Source organism: Rhipicephalus sanguineus, chromosome 4 (genome assembly GCF_013339695.2).
Source record: "Rhipicephalus sanguineus isolate Rsan-2018 chromosome 4, BIME_Rsan_1.4, whole genome shotgun sequence".
Taxonomy (NCBI): domain Eukaryota; kingdom Metazoa; phylum Arthropoda; class Arachnida; order Ixodida; family Ixodidae; genus Rhipicephalus; species Rhipicephalus sanguineus.
This window is the reverse complement of record NC_051179.1, coordinates 13,185,766-13,208,989: the sequence shown is the minus strand read 5'-3', so window position 1 is coordinate 13,208,989 and position 23,224 is coordinate 13,185,766. Positions and strand designations below refer to the sequence as shown.

The 23,224-nt window shown below is 40.9% G+C and overlaps 1 protein-coding gene across 1 annotated transcript; it reads right to left on the bottom strand.

Annotated features, from left to right (window-relative positions):
• Nucleotides 1–493: 493 nt before the first annotated feature.
• On the bottom strand, nt 494–23,130 carry LOC119389425 (TELO2-interacting protein 1 homolog). Its single transcript, XM_037656663.2, has 23 exons — nt 22,830–23,130; nt 22,147–22,286; nt 21,986–22,061; nt 21,762–21,913; nt 20,305–20,420; nt 20,134–20,239; nt 17,039–17,204; nt 16,020–16,228; nt 14,894–14,950; nt 14,646–14,771; nt 13,579–13,695; nt 12,969–13,131; nt 11,278–11,461; nt 9,629–9,762; nt 8,783–8,948; nt 5,704–5,814; nt 4,914–5,129; nt 4,207–4,312; nt 3,428–3,510; nt 3,238–3,353; nt 2,934–3,021; nt 1,981–2,067; nt 494–799 (listed from the first exon to the last, which is right to left on the bottom strand). Exons 1-23 carry the CDS (start codon nt 23,027–23,029, stop codon nt 590–592), a joined length of 3,129 nt encoding a protein of 1,042 aa, XP_037512591.1. The 5' UTR covers nt 23,030–23,130; the 3' UTR covers nt 494–589.
• Between the last annotated feature and the right edge of the window lie 94 nt (nt 23,131–23,224).

The following is a 23,224-nucleotide window of genomic DNA, read 5'->3' as shown; positions in this document are numbered from 1 at the left end:
TGAAGCATATTGAACATCTGAAGGGGTCACTTTCAATTGGATGTTGACTGTATTTGTTTTTGGGAAGTTCGAATAGTTCGAATAGTAAAATTCCAGTGCGAATCGAATCGAATAGCAAACACTATTCGAAAAATATTCGAAATTTCGAATATTCGCACACCCCTACTGAAGACCAAAAGCAGGCCGTTGTGAAAAGCACGTCATCGCTTCATTTGCATCCATTGCGAAGGTTGTTTTCTTTCAGGCACGACAAAAAGGGGGGTGGGAGTGGGGTCAGCGGTGAACATTGCCCCACCCCCCTATACATAGAAGCCAACGTCAAGAAGCAGCTAAAACAAATGCATTTTATAAATGACAAGCTGGACAATATTGTTTTAGTTTTTATTCTTAAACGGCTGCCTGCCCTAGGTGATCAGCTTGACTTCACGAAAGCGGTTTGTGCAAAACCACCATGAAGCAGCAGGAGCTGCTTCCCCAAGCAAACAAGAAAAGAAATGTTGGGCTGACTTTTAATAAAGTAAACAACAACCTACATCTTCTTGCCATAAACAGATGCCAGCACGTGAATGTGAGAAAACAAATATGCAGTTCACTCTCGTTGCCCATCCATGCTGGTCAGTAAGGCCATTACACGTAACACATTACTGTTCTCGGAACAGGGTGCTCGTCTCAGGGGAAGTGGTTGTAGTGATGGACCTGGTGACCAAAGGGTATCGCTGGTGCAGTGTGCCATGACCACGCAGTACCACACAGTGTCTGCGCTGCACCTTGCGAAGTTCTCGATGCATTCAACGGCAGCCTGCATGTAACCATTGCAGATTGAAAGAGTTAGTTTACCAGAATTGTCACTGAATTATGAATATATTAACATAATACAGCATGAGCAGCTTTTAAAAGAATAATTGTACATAGATGAAGGAAATAAGGGATGTGTATCTTTACATGCCTTTAATATTTTTGCCTACGTATCACGTGACTTAGCATCATTTTGGGACTTCTATTCCTTGTTTTCAGCGAAAATATACTCCACCTTTAATGGGTCACATCTTCTTTATGGGGTTTCACCTATCGGTGTATAACCAAATACATCATGACCACCCCTACTGTAATGTTACAATGCTTTTTAATTCAGTAACCTCTACTCTGTACATATTGCAATTAAAAAGCAGAAAATGACTCAAATAACATGCCAAGTTATGCTAACAGCCACGCAACCTGTCTTTGCCTCAAGTGGCTACTGTTTACACTAGGAAAATCAGTTGTTTACAGTTGCTGGGTGTTGCAGTGACAGAGGGCAGCAATCTCTGCTATCATTAGGCACGGCCGCACAGAAGTTTGTCATATCGTGATCTCCTGTTACATGGGATGGCTAGCATTCTCGTTTGCAGGAGCCAGGACTGCCAAAGTACTGCTCAGTATTTTATTCCCTGCTGCTACTACTACAGTGAGTACTACATTCTGCTACCTTGGAATCAGATCACCGTTGGTGCAGTGAGTCTGCCTTAATGTACCTAGCAAAAGAGTTCTCAACTCCCAAGATTCATACCATGTGAGCACCATAAAAGTTCACTGCGATGGTCCTCATAATGTGCAAAATAAGTTTATATATTTCTTTTATTTATGCATACAGTTTAAAACCAAAACAGGAGTTTTGCACATTTTGGTAGCAGTATTGTTAATTCAAAATGTAAAAGAGAACTGTTCTGAACTTTATCTGAAATTCATCACTGCAATTAAAAAAAAAATTCAGAGCTGCATGCACTGCTTTGTTTATTCAAAAGACTAATTTCTCTGGGTCCTACTGCGTGACATGACGCAGTAATACCTTCATAGTAAAAAAAATAACATCACCATGAAGCTCTAGTTACAGCGTTACATTACTCTGGATGATTACGTACTGAGCAATAAAGAGAGCAATTGCACAAAAGTCATCACAACAAATCAAAAAGCACAAAAAATTGGAGCCTTGGTGAGACTAACCTCTTGTAACTTGGGAGGCTGTGAGAGCTCCAGGTAAGGCACTACCGCTGATGCCAAGAGGTCAATGCCTTGTTCCTCAACTTCGAGCTGAAATATTTCATTTAGTCACACTTCTTTTGCTCCAAATAAGTGTGCACTGGTGCCTACACTTCCTGAACAAAGCATGTGAGCAAATGTTTGATAGGCACCACAATGAACTGCACACGCCTTAATAAAGCACACAACGAACTTAGTAATTTACTCACAGTGTTCCTTACTACCTTAAGCTGCTTATATATACCATCGAGCCCTTTAGTTAACTTTTCTTTTTCTTGTGCTGCACCACTTTTGGGATCAGTTCCCGTCTTTTACTCAGTAAAGGCAGACTTCTGGTTCTGGTTTTAGGTGTGTGCAGTTTCAATCAGTGCATCTAGGCCTAATTTTGGCCTTTTTGTAATAACTACGAATTGTCACTGCACCATACATATGTCTGCACTAACTTGGTGCTTTCCTTTTGTTCCAAGCTTCATTATGGCACCTTTTCTGATGTCCTAGGTGCCCTTGAAGACCTCATATCACCTTATTTTTATGAAACTGGTCAGAAAGAGGCGCCCAAATACCCAAATCGATCTGAAATCACCTTGTCTTAAAACAATGATTAACATGTTGTCTGAAAAGTCCATGAGATGTTACAATCTAGCACAATCTTGTTCCAAGCAGACAAAGACTAAATGCATAGACTGAATGCTACTGGCAAGACTGTTGTTTGGAATTTCTGCAACTAGCAAACGTGCCAAATACCAATTGTTGAGGTCTTTTATCAGGTACTTATGTCATTCCATGCCAATTCTAACAGTAGTTTGACAATCACTGAACAGAGAGGCATAATGAAAATTAGCAACAGAAATAGGTCACAATATTTATAGTCAGTTTAAAAGGAGAGTTCAGGTTCAATGTAAAAATATGTCGCTTACCTGGCAAGATATTGGCCCAAGTTGTCTAAGAAGAACAAGCTGGTATTTAAAGGCAGAAGTTATTTCGTATGCTTTTCCTTTGTTTTTGCTGCAAAGGAAGCACAACAGCTATTGACTATTTGCTCTGTGCACACACAGGCGCGGGGTCTCCCCTGCGTCTTCTCTGGACCCCAATAAAGTTTGCATCATCATCATCATCATCATGCTTCACGTCACCGATGAAATAAGAAAGTTTGTGACATTTTTGTTTGTCCTATGCTTCTCTATACTTTCATCGGTTTTCTTCCAAGAGCTGTGCACTTACCTGACAGCATGTTGACTGTGAAGGAACTTTGCAAGCCTTGGCCACACCTCCCGCAGAGTACGTTCTCGAATGAAGTCACGTGACGTCTCTGCCAGGGAACTAATAACATCAAATGCCTGCACATTTGCAAAATGCAGCATTAAAAAATCACAACTGAAATGAAGATGGCACTGTGTGTGTACAAACCCACCTTTGCACAGAGATGCCAATCGTCCTTTTGAAAACGAGCAACTAAGGGCTTCCATAGCAAGTGCACGACTGGCAAGAGTTCATCTGAAAGAGCAAGAAGACAATAATATAATGAACTAAACATACAGTGGACATGTGAGTATTAGAGTTCTTGTGTCGTGTCATAGCAAGATCTCGAAACCAATGCAGAATGTTTACGAACACTAGCACTAGCAGCACAAATGATAACTTTGATTGCTGGGGCAATGAGCTTACAGCATGTGAAAGTCACAGGAAAGCTATTGGTATCCTGTGCAGCCTGAAAAATGGTGCCTAATTTATCTGCACTCTCCTGCTGTACACTGAAAAATAGCCAAAATTTGATGGCAAAGAGTCCACGAAGAAATGAGCTTCACTTTTTGCAAGAAATTTTTGCTTTACACATCACATATCAAGCCATGCTGCAAACAAAAACAATGGCCTCCTAAGCTCCATAATGAAGCAACAATAGTGCACAGTGATCTTGGAAAAATGTGAAATTGTTGCACATGTTGTTTTGCTGCACTCTTACAAAGCTGGCCAGCACTCAGTAAAGCAGGATGCTACTATGCTATTTTGTGGCTTGTTTTACCAGTGGGAACTCATTATGGTGTAGCTAAGAGTGGTTCCTACGTCTTCTATTTTCAGTCCTTTTGGTAAGCTGTAGGTTCAAACTGTACAAAGGAGCTAGAAGGTACCTGATGCACAATAGACGTTGCCTATTTTCACAATAAACCTAAGAGATTGTTCACGCCTTCTTACCTTGATAGCATGACATTGGAATGACAGCATGCTTGATAATACTAAGCACAGCTGTTTGAATGTAGATGTTTGAGCTTGACTGCAAGTGAACGCATCTCTTCAAGACCTGGGAAAGGAAGCAGTAAAAGAGAAGGTAAAACCTTATTTAAAATTTGGCTTTGGCTACGCAGAGCCTGAAATGTATTTTTAACTGCAGTAATCAATTTTAAGAAAGAGATTGATTACTAGGAAACATAGCAAAGACTGAACTCGCATAGTAATTTGATATTGTGGTGCAACCGCAGTGCTAGTGTGTTAGTGTGACACCAATAATTTTTCTTTTTTGTATTTAGGTCACTGTGGCACAATAACAGTTCATAAAGCTTCCCAGTTCAGTCTTTGGGTTCTTTTGAATAGGTAGAGTATGTTTACTGATAAAATATTAACTATGCCTGAACAGACACCCTTAAAATCCATGACATCACTTGTAAAATACTATCTTGCCACCATGATAGGGTGTTTTGTTATTGGTAGTCTCAAAGAGGAAATCACTAACACAATTGAAGTTGTGTATTTCTCTCTTTAGTATCTTTTTAACTGACATTATGAGGTGTTGATGCCTTGCATGGGCCAACCTTGTACTAGGAAAACATGCATGATGAAGTTGGTTTGCCATGCATTCGGTGTTGGTATCATTTGGTCACAACTGCTTGCATGTGTGTACATACTTGCACAAGAAGCTTGATGTGTCCAGGCACAGGTGGCTTTTCATCCATTTCCTCATCACACATGTCTTGCTCAGGCATTGCTTCACTGTTTTCAAGTTCCTCGTCAGTGAATTCCATATCAGCAGACAGTGTCTTGCATCGATGGAACTCTTCTACAAACTGCCTGAATGTCTTCGCTGGAGGCATTTGCGTTGTCACACTGTCCTTCAGCCCACCCTGAATGATTAGCAACAAGCCATACAAATGTAAGTATGTGCAGAAAAGCACTGCTTGGCCATACACCAGCTTTAAAGTCCCGAGAAAAAGAAAGAAATAATACTATGTCTTATCCACTTCAAATATACATTACTAAGTGGAAGATGAATATTATTATGAAAGCTAAACACTATTGAACATGTTTTGATTTTGTTTTCAGCATTACACACTATATTTAATTTCTATTTTGATCACCACAACAAGCTTTCTAGTCGCTTCGTGTATGCCTTGAAAAGGGCAATGCTACTTGCAAAAATGAATACAAATGGAAAAAAAAAAGCTTGACAGTATTATGCTTTGCCAATGTTGAAGTGAAAAAAAAATTGTTCTTCTGAATTCTCTTGCATCACGTTAAAAAAAAAAAAAGAAAGAGTGGCAATGAAAGCTACAGGTAAGCAAACAGTTGATGCAGAAAATGAAAAGGTACTATAAGTTCAGACTTTTCTAGAGAGAGGGAGCATCTTTCTGCATATCCAGAAAGGCACTGAGAAGAAGGAAGCGAGAGAGGAGACACATTTCCAAAATGGCTACACACCTTCTTAGGTGCTGCAGGAAACCAAGTGTTCAGGTAGACCACAATGCTTGCTAGGACCTTCAGGAAAGGCAGCGCACTATCCTTTTGACAGAAGTCAAGCGCATTCAGCACCTGCAACATGAACGTTTTCTTTCCAGGAAACAGCTTAACTGTTTCATAACAATTAGGTGTAAAAGATGCACGCTTAGAGTTTACTAATGGTTCAGTAATCCAGAAGTTTTTGGAAGCTTGCTCTTAGCAAAATAAATTTATGACTTTATAGTGCATGAACTTCTGAATCCAACTGTGTTTACCAATCAGTGCCAGGCTAGCTTAGAAGAATAGGATACTGAGGCAAGATAGCATATTGATAGGTATTGACTGAGATCATAACATGCTCTGCAAGCCTTATGGTGAATCTTGCCGAGAGAATGGCTGTGCCTAAGAAGTTTCGCACGCTGTATTCGGTGGCCATGGCTTTTCCCAACACGTTCACCTGATGTGCCACCCCCAGAGCAATGCTCACGATGAATAAACGGGTGCTCGTTAACATTAGTCATATTTCCGTGGCCTGCTCTGCCAGCCAATGCAATCGATGTGACAAAATGTGAAGATAATGTTGGTGAAAAATGAACCTGCCCCATGTGTCTTTCACTAACATTCAATTCAATTCAAAGTTTTCAATTAGTTTTTCTTCACAATTAAGTTGCTGTGCTCAAGCCTGTGCACCAATAGTTACTTTATATTTTCTTGTGCAACGGCAGCACTTTTTTTTCAAAAATTTGGGCCAGAATTTCTTAGCTGTGGTTCGTACATAAGTAAACAGTAAATGAATTTGTATTTACTTTGAAAAAGCAATATGCCTGCTACAATGTGCAATGACCTTGAAAGTGTGTATATTAGCTTTGTTTTCTACCGACATTTCAGTGCTGGCAAGTAACTGTGGAGTTGGAGCTTCTGGAACCGAAGTCACTGCAAACACTGTTATACGGTGAAACCATCCTCATACATAAGCATGGATGCTGTCTCTCATGCAAATTCTGACAAATAATAGTGCTTGTGTACATTTTAGGTAGTGTGGAACTGATGAAAGCTCGATGCATAAGTGTTTACAGTATGCACGAAGCCTATGGGTAATGCCCAAAGGCACATATGCGGTGCACAAACATGTCTGAACATTGCAACAGGACATGCTGCAAATGCTGCAGCTTCCCTCAAACTTCACACTACACGTGAGGTTACCTGCTGAAAAAATTCGGCAGATTCCATGCCTTGTGGGAATTGGATTCCTATGAAGCAATGAGCGAGTAGCTGTCTATGCTCCATTTTTTGGCTTTGAGCCATGCGTTACGAGTCAAATTGACATGTTTTTGTAAGTGTAGTAGTTGTGTGCACATCGTGGCTTTACCAGGCACATCGACTACATTGGCATTTAAAGGGTAACTTATGGTCTGACGTAATGTCAACACTCACTTTAGAGCACAGATGTCAGTATTAACAAAACGAAGTGCACTTTACGGTGCGATGATGTGAATATCACACGTAACCTTCGTTAGCGTATTCTTCTGGGGTCCAGCAACGTTTGAATATAGCTTGCTGAATCATAGAAGTACAAATGTAATGTTTATTAGACAGCTATAAAAGCCGAGCCAACACTGGAACCACGGACGTTAACCTAACATGACGCGTTTATCATGGGAGTACATATGTAGTGTTTATTGCTTTGTTATCAAATTAGATAGCCAGCACCACAAACCCAACTGACGTTGCACCGACATTACGCCTTATAGGGTTCGCTGTCTACTCTGAAGAAATGGACCGCTCGTCGACGTCGGGACCACTCGAAAGCAATTTATTAGTAGAAATATAACTTTAAAACATTACGGTGCAAGGGTAAAACATCAGTACAAAACTTCCTAACAGTTTCCTCATACGACTTCTGCGCCGGTACCACTAACCCTGGCCCCGGCGGACCGCACGCCGCGCACACATGCACACTTCATGACAGTTCGCCGGCAAAAGCTTTTGGGCATTGAGCGTCGTGCGCAGTGGCCTCCGTTGTCGCTTGGTATCACCGTTGGTGTGGACGAGGGCGAGGGTTATCAGCGATCCCCACAGCCTGCATAGGGTGTTTTTCCAAAGCAGTTTCCAGACCTGGCGTGGCTCTGTGGTAGAATACCTGACTGCCACGCAGAATGCTTGGGTTCGATTCCTGCTGGGATCCCGATTTTTACTCTTTAGATTTGTCGAGTCATGGCTGCCGATGTCGGTTTTTCTTTGCGCTCTCCCATTTAAATTACCAATGTATGTTCTCACCGTTCCTTGGAAGATATAAACTATCAATCACCTATGGCGCATACCCACTTACCGTGGCCCGCAGTTACAGGTATGTGCCACATGTGTCTGGAGGAAAGGGTTTGACGACGCACGCGACAGGATTTTTATGTTATTCATGTCATGACCAGACAGTCATATTCGTCAAACCCTCTTACTTTCCCATGCCAATTTTGGTCTACACCAAGTTAAGGAGGCGATCACAAGAGCACCCAGATGTAGGTGGCTATATAGATAGATACGTAGATAGAAACACTCAAAGTGCCTGGGGTTCGCTAAGAAATGCTTCACATTTAAAACTCCTAAGGTTTTCACATGAAATGTGAACAAGAAGTTGTAGTTGGAACATCTACATATGTACTTTTCTGGCAGTGTTGGACGACAATGTACGCACAAAGTGTGCGAAGTCTGACATGTCCAGTTGATACACAAAAGATGGCACAGCTGGACAAAGCGACGGTAGAAATTGTAGGGCACTGTGAAAGTAATTTTATGACAATGCAGCACCTAACTTTTTCTCACCAACAGGCTGTCAAGCATGAACACAACACAAAGAGACCGAAACACATTTATGCACTGTGTACTGCATACTGCACAGAGGTACTGCTGCATGGCTATGGCTGACAATGTGAATGTAAGGAAAAAAGAGCAACCCATACACTAATAATTTTTTTTTAAAATATCCAGGCCTGATTTTATGAATGCAGCACTTGCACAAGAATATATGGTATGTTTCCAAAAAAATGCCGCAAGTAATAAAACTTGCCTCGTGACCAACGTCCTCCAAGAGGCCAGCGCTACCTTTGTCACTATGCTTAGCCAGAGCCTGCACAATTTGTGTAACGTCACCATGAGAACTTGGATGCCTAAGCTTGAACAACACTGTGTTGGCAATGTAGTCCGTGTTGTGATGGATAAGTTCTGAAATAGAACTGAGAATGAAGATTAAACACAAGAGTTAAAGTTGCTCCATTGCAATATAAAATAAACGCACAAGAAACATACAGCACAAAAATGATCTGGCACTTGTTGAAAACAACGCGTGACTGTACTTAAGCAAATGCCAAAACCTTTACGCAAGCTCTTTTTGCAATACAGAATGTGCCGTTTACTAGAGCCAGAGCTAAGGCCAGCAAGAAACTTTGTTTCTTATTGCCACCCTGAAGAATTTAAATCTGCAACTGAAAAATGTGACCTTTGATAAATAGGTCTTTGAAAATAATCTGACCTTCAAAAGGTTATTGCCAAGTATGGATTTGTTAAACCTGTAACTTTAGACTGATGCACGAACAATACTAGTTTATCATATTGGTCAGCCACTGATGCAGCTCAGTTTCTTTAGCACTTAAGTTTGAAGCCACATGAGGCTAAAGCTTACTTTAATGTAGTGATACCTGCATTTAAAATAAGAGAAAGGATGCATAATAATAAATACGACTGCATTTACAGTTTGGTGCTACTTAGTTATAAACAGTGTTGCAGTGTTCGTTAGTATGAACATGACAGATAATATGCGCGAGATATCAGCAGACATGAATTCATAAGTAAGATGTAAGCATGGACGATAGTCTAGTGGGAGAAATGCAGTTGTAAACAAAAGCCAGCTACATACCTGTAACCACAAGCTTTTGCAACTTGCCACAAAGTTTTGCATGCGACGTGAGATACCAGATAGTTCTGGCTGTCGGCTTTCTCCAACATTGGGCAGAGACAAATCCTCAGCAGGGGCTGGAAATTGCTGGAAAGCTGCAAAAAATATCACCAGAATCCAATGTAGAATCCAGAATCATCCAATGTAGATTGCACAATGCTGCTACTGTAGGCTTGCTCGAATACTAAATTTAAGGTTCGAAGCGAATTTGAAGAGAACAATGATTTGGTCGAATAATTTTGAATCGAATTTGAATAGTATATATTACATATTATAAAGAAAAATGAGCATGTTTGTCATGATCCAACTAACCTGCACAATATTTTTATAAACTGAAACAAGGTATGCACAAATGTCATTCTTTTTGGTTCAAAGGAAGTGGAAGCAACTTTGAATAGTAGCAGGATTTGACTTTTGGTACAATGCAAGTGATAACCTGTAAAATATGTTACGTTTTAAAGTTTACTGTACTCAGAGCCTATAGGCCAGTATACAAGCTTTTAAACTTTAATAATGATGGAGAGATGTGAGGGTAATATGTTCATTTAACCTTGAAGTGGGGCTTTGCGGCAGTGCGGATTTTCCCTGGATAGGTGTATTCACGGTACAACAGCCCTCTACTGCAGTGAAACCACCTTTACAGGGGAGGGGGGGGGGTTACATGCAGACTAATATGCACCTATTCGTTCATTTCGACGAAATTTCCAAGAATTTAAATTTGAATCAAAGCGAATTTGAATACTGTAACTGTTTGTTTGAATATTCGCACAAGCCAACGCTACTGGAAATGCACTACACAACAAAGAGAAAGAAAAAGAAAGGAGGATTGAGGAGGGGGTGATCACGTCAACGTGATACAGTTCCTCAGCTCTGATATGGCAAGAGGCCGGGAAGTAATGCCACCTGAAGACACTGATCGAAAAGAAAGAGGGAGGGTACCTCTATTGACATTGATTCTCTCCTCCTGGTGGCAAGCTAACAGGAAAGTTCGGTTTCTTCCACCTTCTCTAATAACGAGGTAATTTATTTCGGTGGAACGCTCCCTACACAGTACCTTACAACTTGCAGAGAAAGCATTGTTGACATTTTTGATGACAGACTCGCACAAGAGGCTGTAGAGTACTAACTGAGGTTATCGGGATTGACGAGCGATGTTGCATACCGCACAAAAGTGACCGACTTTGACGTTTTGTGTGTGCTCCATCTCCCTCTCTTTACACCCTAAACTTTCAATCTGCCCCGTGCCCTTCCCGAGTGCAGGAGAGCATGCAGGTGATCCCTGCCTTCTACCGCTCTCCTGTTTCCTTCCTTCCTTCCAATGAATAATCATAATTGATAACGGGGTCTGGTGAGTGGCCCTAAAAGACTCGGGTGATAACCCAGTGAGTACAGTACACACCTGTTTTTTTTTCTTTTTTCCATAACTTTCACTGCTTTACATAAATGTGCAGCAACCAGCTTTGTTTAATGCCAAAGGTGGCATGAAGTGTCACATGCACATTCCTCATATGAGCAAGCTCGGACAGGCTGCATTTTTTTTTTCTGGCAAGAACTTCAAACTGAATGTAGAGCAAGAGTGCATAAGACATATGTCTGTTGTGGCCTCCCACCTGAGAAAGCACTGCTACGGCATCTAGCAACAAGCAGCTCTGTAAAATATTTGAGTTCATCTTGTCCAGTGGAATGATGCAAAGTGAACGCTGCTGTATGGTATCTGCTGTGCTTTCAGCTCCACCCGCTCCAGTCAGAGGCAAATCCCAGAGGCTCCTAGAAACAAAGTACTCCAGCAGTGATCTGAAAAGGAGACTTCCAGTCAGCTGAAATGTCACAACTGACTCTGCACTGCTTTTTCTTTTACACTTCATTTGCTAAAGTCAACAGCAGTGACTAAGTTAAAAAGAAGGCAGTTGGTGAAAAGATGTTACTTTGTTAGTCTGTTGCATTTAGACTCCAAGAGCACCTTGAACATACTGTGGTTGCTGACATTTATTTCAGAAAATCAAATGTTTAGTGCCAATTCTATGCAATGGGGACCGCTCTTATATAACCTAACTCTCACGAAAAAATTTGCGTGTGTCCAATATTCATAGGAAGCAACCAGGATGGTATGTGCAATAGACTTATTTTTGTTTGTACATACTGCATATGCAATGAACGTAGCAAGAAACACAGGAATACTGTTGGGCTGACGAATATGCTGCATCCAAACATGCTTTATGCATGTAGCCTGGCAAAATTACCAAGGCAGGTTAGCAGATTCACTTCAGTGCCTATTTCTACTTCAGTTAAAAGAAAAAGAAATCCAGCCAGCTACACTTCGTGAACACTGTCAAAACAGCGAAGCTTATGCCTGTCCTTCATCAGGCTATATTGTATATCTATGTATTTCAAATCTTCCATTCGTAGGCGCCTAGCTTCGGTGTCTCTTGCGCGAACAACGCGCTTGGCTCGGCGACGACATGCCCGTACTCGCGTCAGCAAGAGCTAACGCTCACGTTGGCCGGCTGCTTCATCAGGAGAATGAGAAATGTTTGCTATCTTGAAAGCGCAAACTACTGAACACTGACACTTACACGCTATTTTACACTCCACTGCACCTCACAGTCAACCCCCTTGGCGTGTTTCTTGAAGGTTCACCCCCCGACATTCTCCGCCCTCATCCTTGCCTCTTGCAGCACGCCCTCCCCTTCCTACCAAGCCTCACTCTCACGTGATCACCGCTACCACAACCCCGCACATGAAAGCCTCGACTAAGAACAGCTTTGCTGTTAAAAATAAAATCAATGTATCTTATCTGAGATTGTGGCCTCTGCATAGCTCGAAATGAAATGCAATACAAGATGCAGCTAATACCATCTGCATCTCATATTTGTTTATGTGCCTGTTACATGGCAAGGGCATGCTGGCCATACTGTCCAAGCCGGTCTTAAGGGGTTTCGTATTAAGAATATTATGACAGTTCCCAGTGGAAAAACACTTGACTGAAGGAAGGTGTACAAGAAAGATGCTGGAGTAACAACAGCCCAATGTCTTTCCTTTCCACTGGCCCAGGTTTGCTAGGCCAGGCCTGACAAGCCGCTCCAGCCAGTTGGGCCTTGAAAGAGGAGCCACGCCTGTGATGAAGCACTCTTTTTTTTTTTTTTAATTAATACATGTCGTCCTCTCTCCTGTTCACTGGGGACCCTCATGATATTCCTATTGCAGCATCAACTAGTCAAGCTTTCTGCACTAAATGCAGGGCCTTGTATATCTGCAGCAATATATCACTACTAAACAAATTTAGGCTTATAATAATGCCCACCCAATGAAGCCGGAATCTTCAAGCTTAGCAGAGGCATGGCCACCTTCAGTGTCTTCTGTAAGTGATCGCAATACATTGGTGAGTACCAAGATAGCTTGCTTCCTGTGCCTGGCTGACTCTTCTATTTTGTTGCGTAGAGCGTCCATCAACATCATTACATCACCTGTCGAAAATGAATACAGAATAAGTGGTGAAAACATGACTTGGTGTTCTTTTTTTAAGACCACAATGCAAATTCTAAACATACAAGTGCAACAAAAAGAAGAGCATTCCTCCATTAAAGTCACAATGCTTCAGAAGGCCGGTCTTGTTGCAAATGCATTTGACGTGAATAAGAAATGACAACAATGACTAAGTAAGGTGTGACTTTGTAGTACTGAAGTGCCTTCAAATGAACAGGAGTTTTTACCAACACTATAAACAAAATGCAAAAGAAATGACTGACAGCAAACTTTTCACAACACCTTCAAGAAAAACGTGGGCCCTAATATTATGAACACAATAACAAATGCAGTTTTTACAGCACACCAGATTTCACATGAAGTAGACATAACTTTTAACAGGTTAGACTGGCAATCTGATGAAAAGAGGCCTCGGGCAAAGCACCTACCATAGGTTCCTAGCAGCTTGCAAACAACGGTGAATTCTCTATATATGTTCATATTTGTGAAATGCATGAACTGATTACGACAACAATTAATTGCTGGATCAATAGCATTCTGAAAATCTGAAAGGAGAAAGCATCACGTTATATCTTACGATGATTGCTATGAAATGATAAGGTACAGTCACAAATACATGCATGTACAATAAACTAAGAAAAGTAATACTCAATAAAGTTAACCAAAAAGTGCCACATGCTTAGCTATAAAACAATGCCAAATATTTCAGTGGCAGTTCCCAACACTCATTAACTTGAGCATTGCCACGAACAATAAACTTATGCGAGATATACCACAAAGCATACTCTGCAATCCTGCACTCTGATCTTTGGGGATATTGCCACAGACAATTAATTCATAAAAAGTACCGCAAAGCGTGTTCCATTGTCACATACTCTGTCCTTTGGGATGCTCTGTCAGCTGCTCACTTTTTCGTATGACGTTACGTTGAGGCTTTTGTTCATCAAAAAGTTGTTTCTGGGTAACTCAGCCATGGCTGGTAGTGTGGCAACGAATTACTACATGTTAAACATATGTTTTGGGTTCTTTGTGTATGCTGGAAACAAAATAGTGAAGGTAATGTCACAATGCTACAAGTAGAGCAACAATATTGAAATTATAGCGTTAACGACTTTATAAAAACTAAACTAACAACCTGCTTAATTGAATGGCATGTAGTATTCTTAAGGAAGATGTGGTTTTACTATATTACTACGAAGTTTTTGATAATAAGTAGCTTCAGTTCTGGTTTTTGAGGGATTGGCATTAGCATGACACCAGCAAAATTGCGAAGCTGGTGGCATCTGTGTTTTGTTTATGAGGTGGCCGAAAAAAGGATTGGGTACAGTCAGTTTATCAGCTGCACATAGCAGCTGAAGTGCACACATTGGGCACATCATTAGAAGACACTTCTGAGATTCATTAAACAGCAAACAAATTCCATTTGGTTTTTGCAAGTCCCCATCTCACAAGAATACATATTTTGCTCAGTCCTGCTAAATTCTTTAATGCTTACCTAGGGAGGTTGCCTGTTCAGCCAGAAGGTTCAATTTCCCAGTGTCAAACTCGGTCACTAGGAAAAGAACACCAAGCAACCTCTGGCAGACAGTTGGTGACATAAGTATCTTGGCTATTTTCGTTCCTGCATTAGTACAAAGACATGTTAGCATAATGCAAACCAAAGAGAGAATGCTGCAATATGTCCCGCTTGTGAACAACACTACTCATTCTAAATGCAAACCAGACACACAAAACTGTGCTCACGAAATATTCTCAGGTAGCCACAAAGCAACTTGACCAAATTCAGTTTTTCGTCTTCACCTGAAATAAAAGAACAAATTCGATGCCTTATGCTCCCTGTCAGCTTGCACAAGAAGCAATATCATGTGAAGCTAAATGCTGTGCAGTCGAACCCCACCACAGGAACTCTGAATACAGCACAGCACTATTGGGAGCAGATGTGTTAATTGGTGTTTATTTTATTGAAAGTGAGTTATTCTTTACAAAGTAATACTATCAACTTAGAGCTTGACTATGTAAAATTAAGAGAGCACGCAAAAGAAATTTAGTTTTATTTCAGGTTCCCTGCCAGCTGCAACAAAATTTTGGACTGCATAAAAAGCCCAGCTTCAGACAGTGCAGATACAAAGCAACCTTTATGCAATACTTCATATATGAAATGTAGGCCTATGCATTACAAAAAGCTAAAAAAAAATAAAAACGAGAACTCTCAACACTATCACTGTTGCTCACTGAAAATGACACAAAACTCAAAGTTTAAACTCCGAGATTCACAGGCACTCAAGGTGATCCGTGTTGCACTGAAAATCTTAGAAGCCACAATGTAGCATTTGCATAAAGTCCACTGATCGTGCAACTCTCATTTCTTGCCAAGATGCTTTTTCTAATGCTATTTTAATGAATTGGACAATTACTAGCCCTGAAGCTTTATCAAGACTGCTTCAATGGTATGTACTAACCAATTACAGTTAATATAGCCCACAGACGTCTAATGCTAGCTATCCACAGGATGCTGCGACTATAACTTTAACAGGACAATAACCACTCGTCTCGAATGGCATTAAACTAAAAAATAAAAATTTTAATGCCAAGATGCGTGCAAGTGTTACTGTAAGCTTGACTAATCTCTGTAAAGACTGTGGCATCAACTAAACACTACATTTGTACATTTGCAAATTTTTGTTAGCATTCGGCTAAATTCTAGCTGGCCCAGTACTCAATGTGCACCTACTAATGCTTTGAAACAGATTAACCAAAATTTAAGTACAATTTCAGAACAAACTAGACGAGTTAGTGCATGCAAATTATGCTAGCATAATGAAATTACACTAGCAAATGGGCAGAAGGAAACGAAGTTGGCTGAACTTACTTCCTGTACGAAATATCCGTGGAAATTTTCCCAATGTTCTGTGGAAGTCTTCTTCAAGAATCTCAGTCAAGGATAATGAGTCGAGAGCTAGCATCTGATTTGCAACCTCATCAAGAACTGAGCGACTCTGAATGGACACCCTTTCACTGTCATCAGCACTCAATGCCAGTACCATCTGGAGGACTGCGGGTGCTAATACTTCCAGTGATCTACAGAAAAAAAAGAAAAGTAAAAACATGCAGTAATTTCACAACACATGATAAAAGGGTTCAAATGTTCGCACTCAGGCAGCCCAAATGAGAAAAAGAACACACTGTTACAAGAGCAACTTTATTTCAATGGCATCAGCAGCTTTCTTGGTGTCTTAGTAAAGATTAGGGAGTACTAGTATGCAATCCACATAATTCTGTTAATACAGTGCTTGCAATGTCAAGATGTGTCGAAGCTTGAGAATAGTGAGAACTTGTCACAGTTTGTCCTTTCCCCACACTTGTAGGAGAGCCATGCCTATATGATAATGCATTACATCCAGACCCCCCCCCCCCCTCCAGTCAGCACAACACACACTACCCACTCCTCCGCAAAGGCAAAGGCACTGACCTGCAATGCAGTTCAATGATGGCAGAACACATCACCAAACAGAACATTACTAGCTGGAAAACTAAAACATGTGCCACTAGTGCAGACTGTGTCTGGATCATCCAAAGTTGTTTTGAGACCTCTAAGCCTGACCAGCTTTAGGTCTGGGCACATAGACACACCACTGGATACTACTTAAAGGTACACAGCCTGGCACTTGAAGTAAAAGATGTGGCTTCCTCCCCTCACAACACTGGGTGCTTTCACATGTAAAATGTCAAGCTATTATCCAAAGACGCTCTCTTTGGGAATATGTGCAGCACCTCTAGGTGAGATCTCTGGTCTATGAGCACTTGCTACATGTGCACAATGAGAGGTTATACACAAGCTCCCATCTGTGGCATAGGAGGATTGCATTCTCTTCCACTTTTACCCCTCACCTGCTGCACCGCAAGAGCAGTGTGTGCGCCCACTCCAAAGCTGCCAGTTTCACATGGTCCTCACACTTTGCAAGGCTAGGCAACACCTTGTCTACAAGAATGAGTAATTTCTCAGCAGTTGACTTGGCCCACTCTTCATTTCTGCATACAACAGGCATTTTTGTTTCTGCAGAAGACAAAAGAACAAAATAAGGGGGGGCAGGGGGGGAATATTCAAGAAAAGTTATAGACACAAAGCAATGAAACTATACTATTCTAAGAGAGTCAAAACCTGAACGTAACAAGTTTCCAAAAATTTCACTGAGCCACAGCATTACAAAGTGTTACTTTGAAGTCCTTTATGTCACACTGATCGTGGTGCTAGAATTATGGCATGAAATTTAAAAACTTGGGAGTTTGGCCTTCATTTTGTTATTGTGCTAACCTCTTACTGCAAAATAATAAAAAGAAATGATGTTTTGAAAGAATACTTTGTGATTCTAAGCTCGTAGTTCATTGTTTTTAGCTCACCTTTAGTATGATTCGTTAGAGCTGGAGGGGTGCTCATTTAAGAGCAGGTGATTACAGTGATTGCATAATCACTGAAGGCTGCTTTTCACAGTAAGTGAGTCAAAAAAGATTTGGCAGACAACTAAACAATTGGACTGCAACTGAATGAAGATAATGATGCATTTTATTTTTCTTTAGTCTTGTTGAAGTATATGGCTGCCGTGACATATTTTCCTTTCTTTTTTTCTTTTCACTGCTTTAATTATTTGTCACATATTTTGTCTTATTTATTTTTTGTTTGTTCACTTATGCTTTTCTGCTGTTTATTTTAGTCGGAAATTATTGGTCATCATACCCCAATACAGAAAGCTATGAAGACATTGTTTTTAAAAGACCACACAGTCACTAGATATTCTTTTGACCCATCAGTGAAATTTTGATGATGCGGAGCTCAAAACTCATTACTAGAGCTGTGCGAATAGCAAAATTTTGGGTGCGAAGCGAATTCGAATAATAAAGATTGAGTGCGAATCGAATCGAATAATTTCGAATAATTTTCGAATATTTCTCAAACATTTTTCGAATAATTCGAAGTGAAATTACAGAAAAAGTTGCAGTGAATCCCTAAGTATGTTCTTGTGAGATAGCAACATGAAAGTGTTTCTTTTCGCGAGGTTGATGAAGCGCTGGTGGGGTCATATTTCATAGTTGTCTTTCTTATCAAGAATGAGGCAATGTAGAGGCCGAATTGTATTTATGTACATGATTTGGTGCAACCAAAGTGTTGCCGACAACATTTTACACGTGATAGGCAGAGATGCCATTTCCTCAGCCTCTCTTTCTCTTTCAACTTCTGTGGAAGGCCAACTGATGTGGCAGACAAGGGTCCGGAGTTCCAAATCTGCCTCGTAGACGTTGATATATAAGAACATCTGAAATTTTGGATGCTAAAAAGCTTCGGCGTCCGATTTTTCAGACTTCCTGCCCAAATTTCAGGTCGAAAACAGCATTAATTGAGCCCCCAACTCTGCCACATCTTTCATCTCCATATTGGAACCAGCGTTTTTTTGAGTTAATACATTTGCGACCGTAGCGGAGCTTGAAAGGCAGCTTTGCCGCAATACGGGGGTGTGATGAGGTGAAGCATATTGAAAATCTAGGGACCACTTCCCCAAACGGACGTTGACCGTCTCTTGGCTAAGTTCGACCGTAAAGGACATTGAAAGGCAGCTTTGCCGCAATACGGGGGTGTGATGAGGTGAAGCATATTGAAAATCTAGGGACCACTTCCAAACGGACGTTGACTGTCTCTTAGCTAAGTTCGACCGTAACGGACATTGAAAGGCAGCTTTGCCGCAATACGGGGGTGTGAGGAGGTGAAGCATATTGAAAATCTAGGGACCACTTCCAATCGGACGTTGTCTCTTGCCTAAGTTCGACCGTAACGGAGCTTGAAAGGCAGCTTTGCCGCAATACGAGAGTGTAATGAGGTGAAGCATATTGAAAATCTGAAGGGGTCACTTTCAATCGAACGTTGACTGCATTTGTCTTTGGGAAGTTCGAATAGTTCGAATAGTAAAATTTCAGTGCGAATCGAATCGAATAGCAAACACTATTCGAAAAATATTCGAAATTTCGAATATTCGCACACCCCTACTCATTACACTTCATTTCAAACTTAGCATGAAAATCTGAAGAAGCTATGAAAGCGGTGCAGCCATACGAGTTTCGTTCTGTGCTTTTAGCAACATAAACAAAACCATGCTATGATAAGATTAACTACTAATAATGATAAGACAACCAAGTTTGCCAGCTATCACCTATGCTCCGCAATTATGTGATTGTAAGGCAATGCATTTCTATTCACAATAGCGAATAAACAAGCTTGTCACCTTAAGCATTAACAGCAGCAACATAATGGAAGGCTGTTCTATCCAACTATAATAGCACAGTGCATATTGTTTTACTGTGCACCACGAAATGTCAGGATTTTGAAAAATCCTGATTTGAGATTACCTATCTGTGTACCCTTTTTGTCGATGTAGAAATGACACAAGGTTCGTGTGAAATAAAGGTCATAACCCCTTTAATAACTACAAACGATAAATACTGGCAAATGCCAGGGCACTCTGCATAATGTAATGCAATGTACCAAATTATTATTTGTTTCTATGAGCCTAGTTTTATTTTCAGCACACAGGATGCATCATGACATCATGATACATTGGCATGCTCCATTCCTGCAATCACTGCAGCTTCCACGCACAACTTCAGCAAAAAGACGTGTGAAGGACTCAAGATAGAACTGCATGGGGAACATCGTCATTATAATGTCGATGACCTTACTGCTACATGACATAAGTAAATTTCGCTTCATGTTAATAACCTACAGTCCTTTACTTAAACACAAACTTTAATATAAAATTAACATACCCCATGTGTGCAAAAGTTCATACTTTGTAAGTGTTATCCCTTTACATGTGTAGTGTGGCAAAGACTCTCCAGCTTTGAAAATATGCATCAGTAAAAGCCCAAGCTATCAATCATAAACTATGAAATGAAAGCTGTTGATTGATGTGTGCAGTAAAATTAAAATGACCACTCACTCTGTTTTTCTTCTTCATCATTTGGGCCTAGAGACTCCAGGTACGTGTCACCGAGACAAATGTGGATAACATGGCCCCAAATTTGAAAAGCAGCGGCCGATACTTTCTGGAAATGAAACAAATGAATTAGGTCATGCCGATTACTCTGTTATGGCCTGAACAAAAGCACACCTGACTCCTGTTCTCGGCATCAAGAATGACACGCGTAAGTGCAATAGATATTCCTGGGAAGAAGCCTGCAAATGCGTTTCCAGCTTTCTCAAACAGCGTAGCACTCTTGAAGATGTCTGAAATACAAGACAATGCATCACTGTAAGTTCAATGAAATTGCATGGTAGAAACAGCACCTCAATACATAAACGCAAGTACAGAAAAGCATGAAAGGTATAAATGACAACCACCCGTTTGTTGCATGAAGCCACAAGGAAATCCATACAGATCTCTCAGAAAGGAAAGCTTCTAGTTGAAGAAAAATTCATCCTGGTCCGGGGATCAAACCTGGGACCCGCGACCAACATCCTTCTGCCACCTTGTGGGATCCCGCAGAACTCATTCGCAATACACAAAAGCATGCTTTTATGTACGCTTGATAAGTGATGGGCGCTAGATCTAGCTGCTAAAGACAATTGTTGAGACTCACAGTTCTGGCCAAAATGAATAATTTAACATGTGGTAGTCAGTTTCATCACAACATTGTGTTTAATGACTATTGTTGATGTAATAAATGTTTTGCCAAAGATTAGTTAAGGCATAGTCATGCATGCAAAGAAACTTTGACAAACAACAATATCCATCAGCTGTTAAAAGTTTTTTGGGGTACGCTGGGAAAATGAATTATTCACTGATATACAATAAATTGTGTTGGAATACAATGCCTTTCTTTGAACAGGTACAAAGATACAGAAATCAATGAAATACATAATTAATTTTACCCATTTATCGTATCATAGAAATTGCATACGCTGCTCTTCTGATCGTGATCGATCCCAATCTTAGTCATAACAGGGTAATTTGTGCAAGCTGCAGACAGAACCAGTCATGAACAAGAAATTTTTTCCAATTTGGCTTGATTGTTAAATGCCTCAATGCGAAAGCATTGCATTACTAGGTGCAGACATAACTAGGCAATGACAGGTTACTTGATCAGGTCACATGCAATGGTAGACTTGAATGAGTAATGATCCATTATTAAGAAATGTGTCAGGGCTCAGGAAGGATGATTTGAGTCATAGGCACCAGGTAAGAAAAATTACTTTCATATTTTATACTGGCACATGGAAGATACCTATGTTTTGGTGGCTGTTGCACGGTATGCAAAACACAGGTTGAACGAAATCCTTATGTGATGCTAAAAAGTATTCAAACATCTGAAAAGGCTTTCTAAACTCAACATCTGGGAAGTCATCATAAATATAAAAACCTACACTAATGTCTCTCACAGTTACGTGATTAGGCTCTCAACATTTGTAACTTTGAGCCCACATGATTGCTAGGTATGTAAGAGATGCATACGTGGTCGAAGCTGCCTCTCAGGGGCACCGTGCAAAACAGAAGTGGTGCAATGACCTGCTGGCAGAAGGCTGGATTGGCAATAGTATCTATATGTACGTGGTACAAACAAGGCATACCATTTACAGTGTTGCAGGCAAGAGTACCCAAGCATTCCATGGCAGCAATCTGCAATTTTCTGTTTCTTTCCTTTTCCGCAAGCAAAAGAAGAATGGTGACTGCATGGCTCAGGCACAAGCGGAAGTCCAAACTGAGCATGTGCAGCAGCACCCTGGGCAAAGACAACTGGATTAGGATGAAGTTTCCGATTCATGGTCTCAAGAACAAAACGATTAGCACTCACCGTGGTAGTGCACTGTTGATAAGGCTTTTTAACGCATTGCAGACTTCAAGCTTCACTTCTTCACTCGTAGATGAAACTACCATAACAGGAAAGTGTGTCTGAGGTACAACACGACTTTGAGGGAAAGAATAGAAGCAAGCAAAACATTCGTGCAAAATTACCTTGGAGGTTCTCTTTAACGATGCTGACAACAAACAACAATTGGAGGAAAATATCCGAAAACAGTAATTCATCGTTCACTTTGGTTTTCTCGAGCACAACACGGATGGATGCAACTGTTTCAGCAAGTAACGCTTCTCTCCTGGAAAATAAATAAAATGAGTAACTACAGATGTCACTTGTCCGCAGATCAAACAATACGATCGTGTCACATAACTTCATGGAACACAAAACAGAAGCAACAGCGCTGGTGTCGTCTAAATTTTTACCACTTATTTCGTACCGGCCAGTTTTTTACAGCAGGTGTGTACGAATAAATCAAGATGGATCCAACAAAACTCGCCCAACTATCAGTTCTTATGTGCATGAATCAGTACAATCGAGTTCTTCACCAACTGGAGAACTCTGAGTACAAGCTAGATCAGTTCATGATGTCCTTATGTGATCATACGGAGTGTGCGGGTTTTCTAGACAAGTCCTTCGGTCACAACTTTCGGCTATAAATTCTATGTGTATGAATCACTACAAGCGAGTTCTTCAACCACTGAGGAACTGAACCACTGAAGTTCATGGTGTCCTAACGTGATCATACGCAGTGTGCTGCTTTTCTAAACGAGCCTTTCGGTGACACGTTCACACCTTCAAGCGTTAAAAAAATGCATCACGTTAAAGGCACGGAGCTTACTTTTCTTTCTTCAGCACCAACACGAGAGGCAGGAGGAGGTATTCATGAAGCTCTTGACAAGCATCGTCAGTCAACTGCTCAAGAGTGCGACGCAGAATCACAGCGTTTTCTTTGGACTGGTCTTTCAAGAATCGCATACACAGAGGTTTCACTTCGCGAAGAGCATGAGATGTGTCGAGTTTACGAAGCATCTCTGTCATTTCGCAAACCGCGGTGGCGGAGACATCACTTGAATACCACGCACACACGGGGGACGGGTTGACAAACACGCCGTAAAATACACCGTGGCTGTGATTGACTTACGACAGCCCGACAACTATTGCCGCTACGAGCGTTAGCGCAGCATGCCACCCACGTGAACTTGCCGTCATCTATCCGTCCAATGCTCCGTCCCG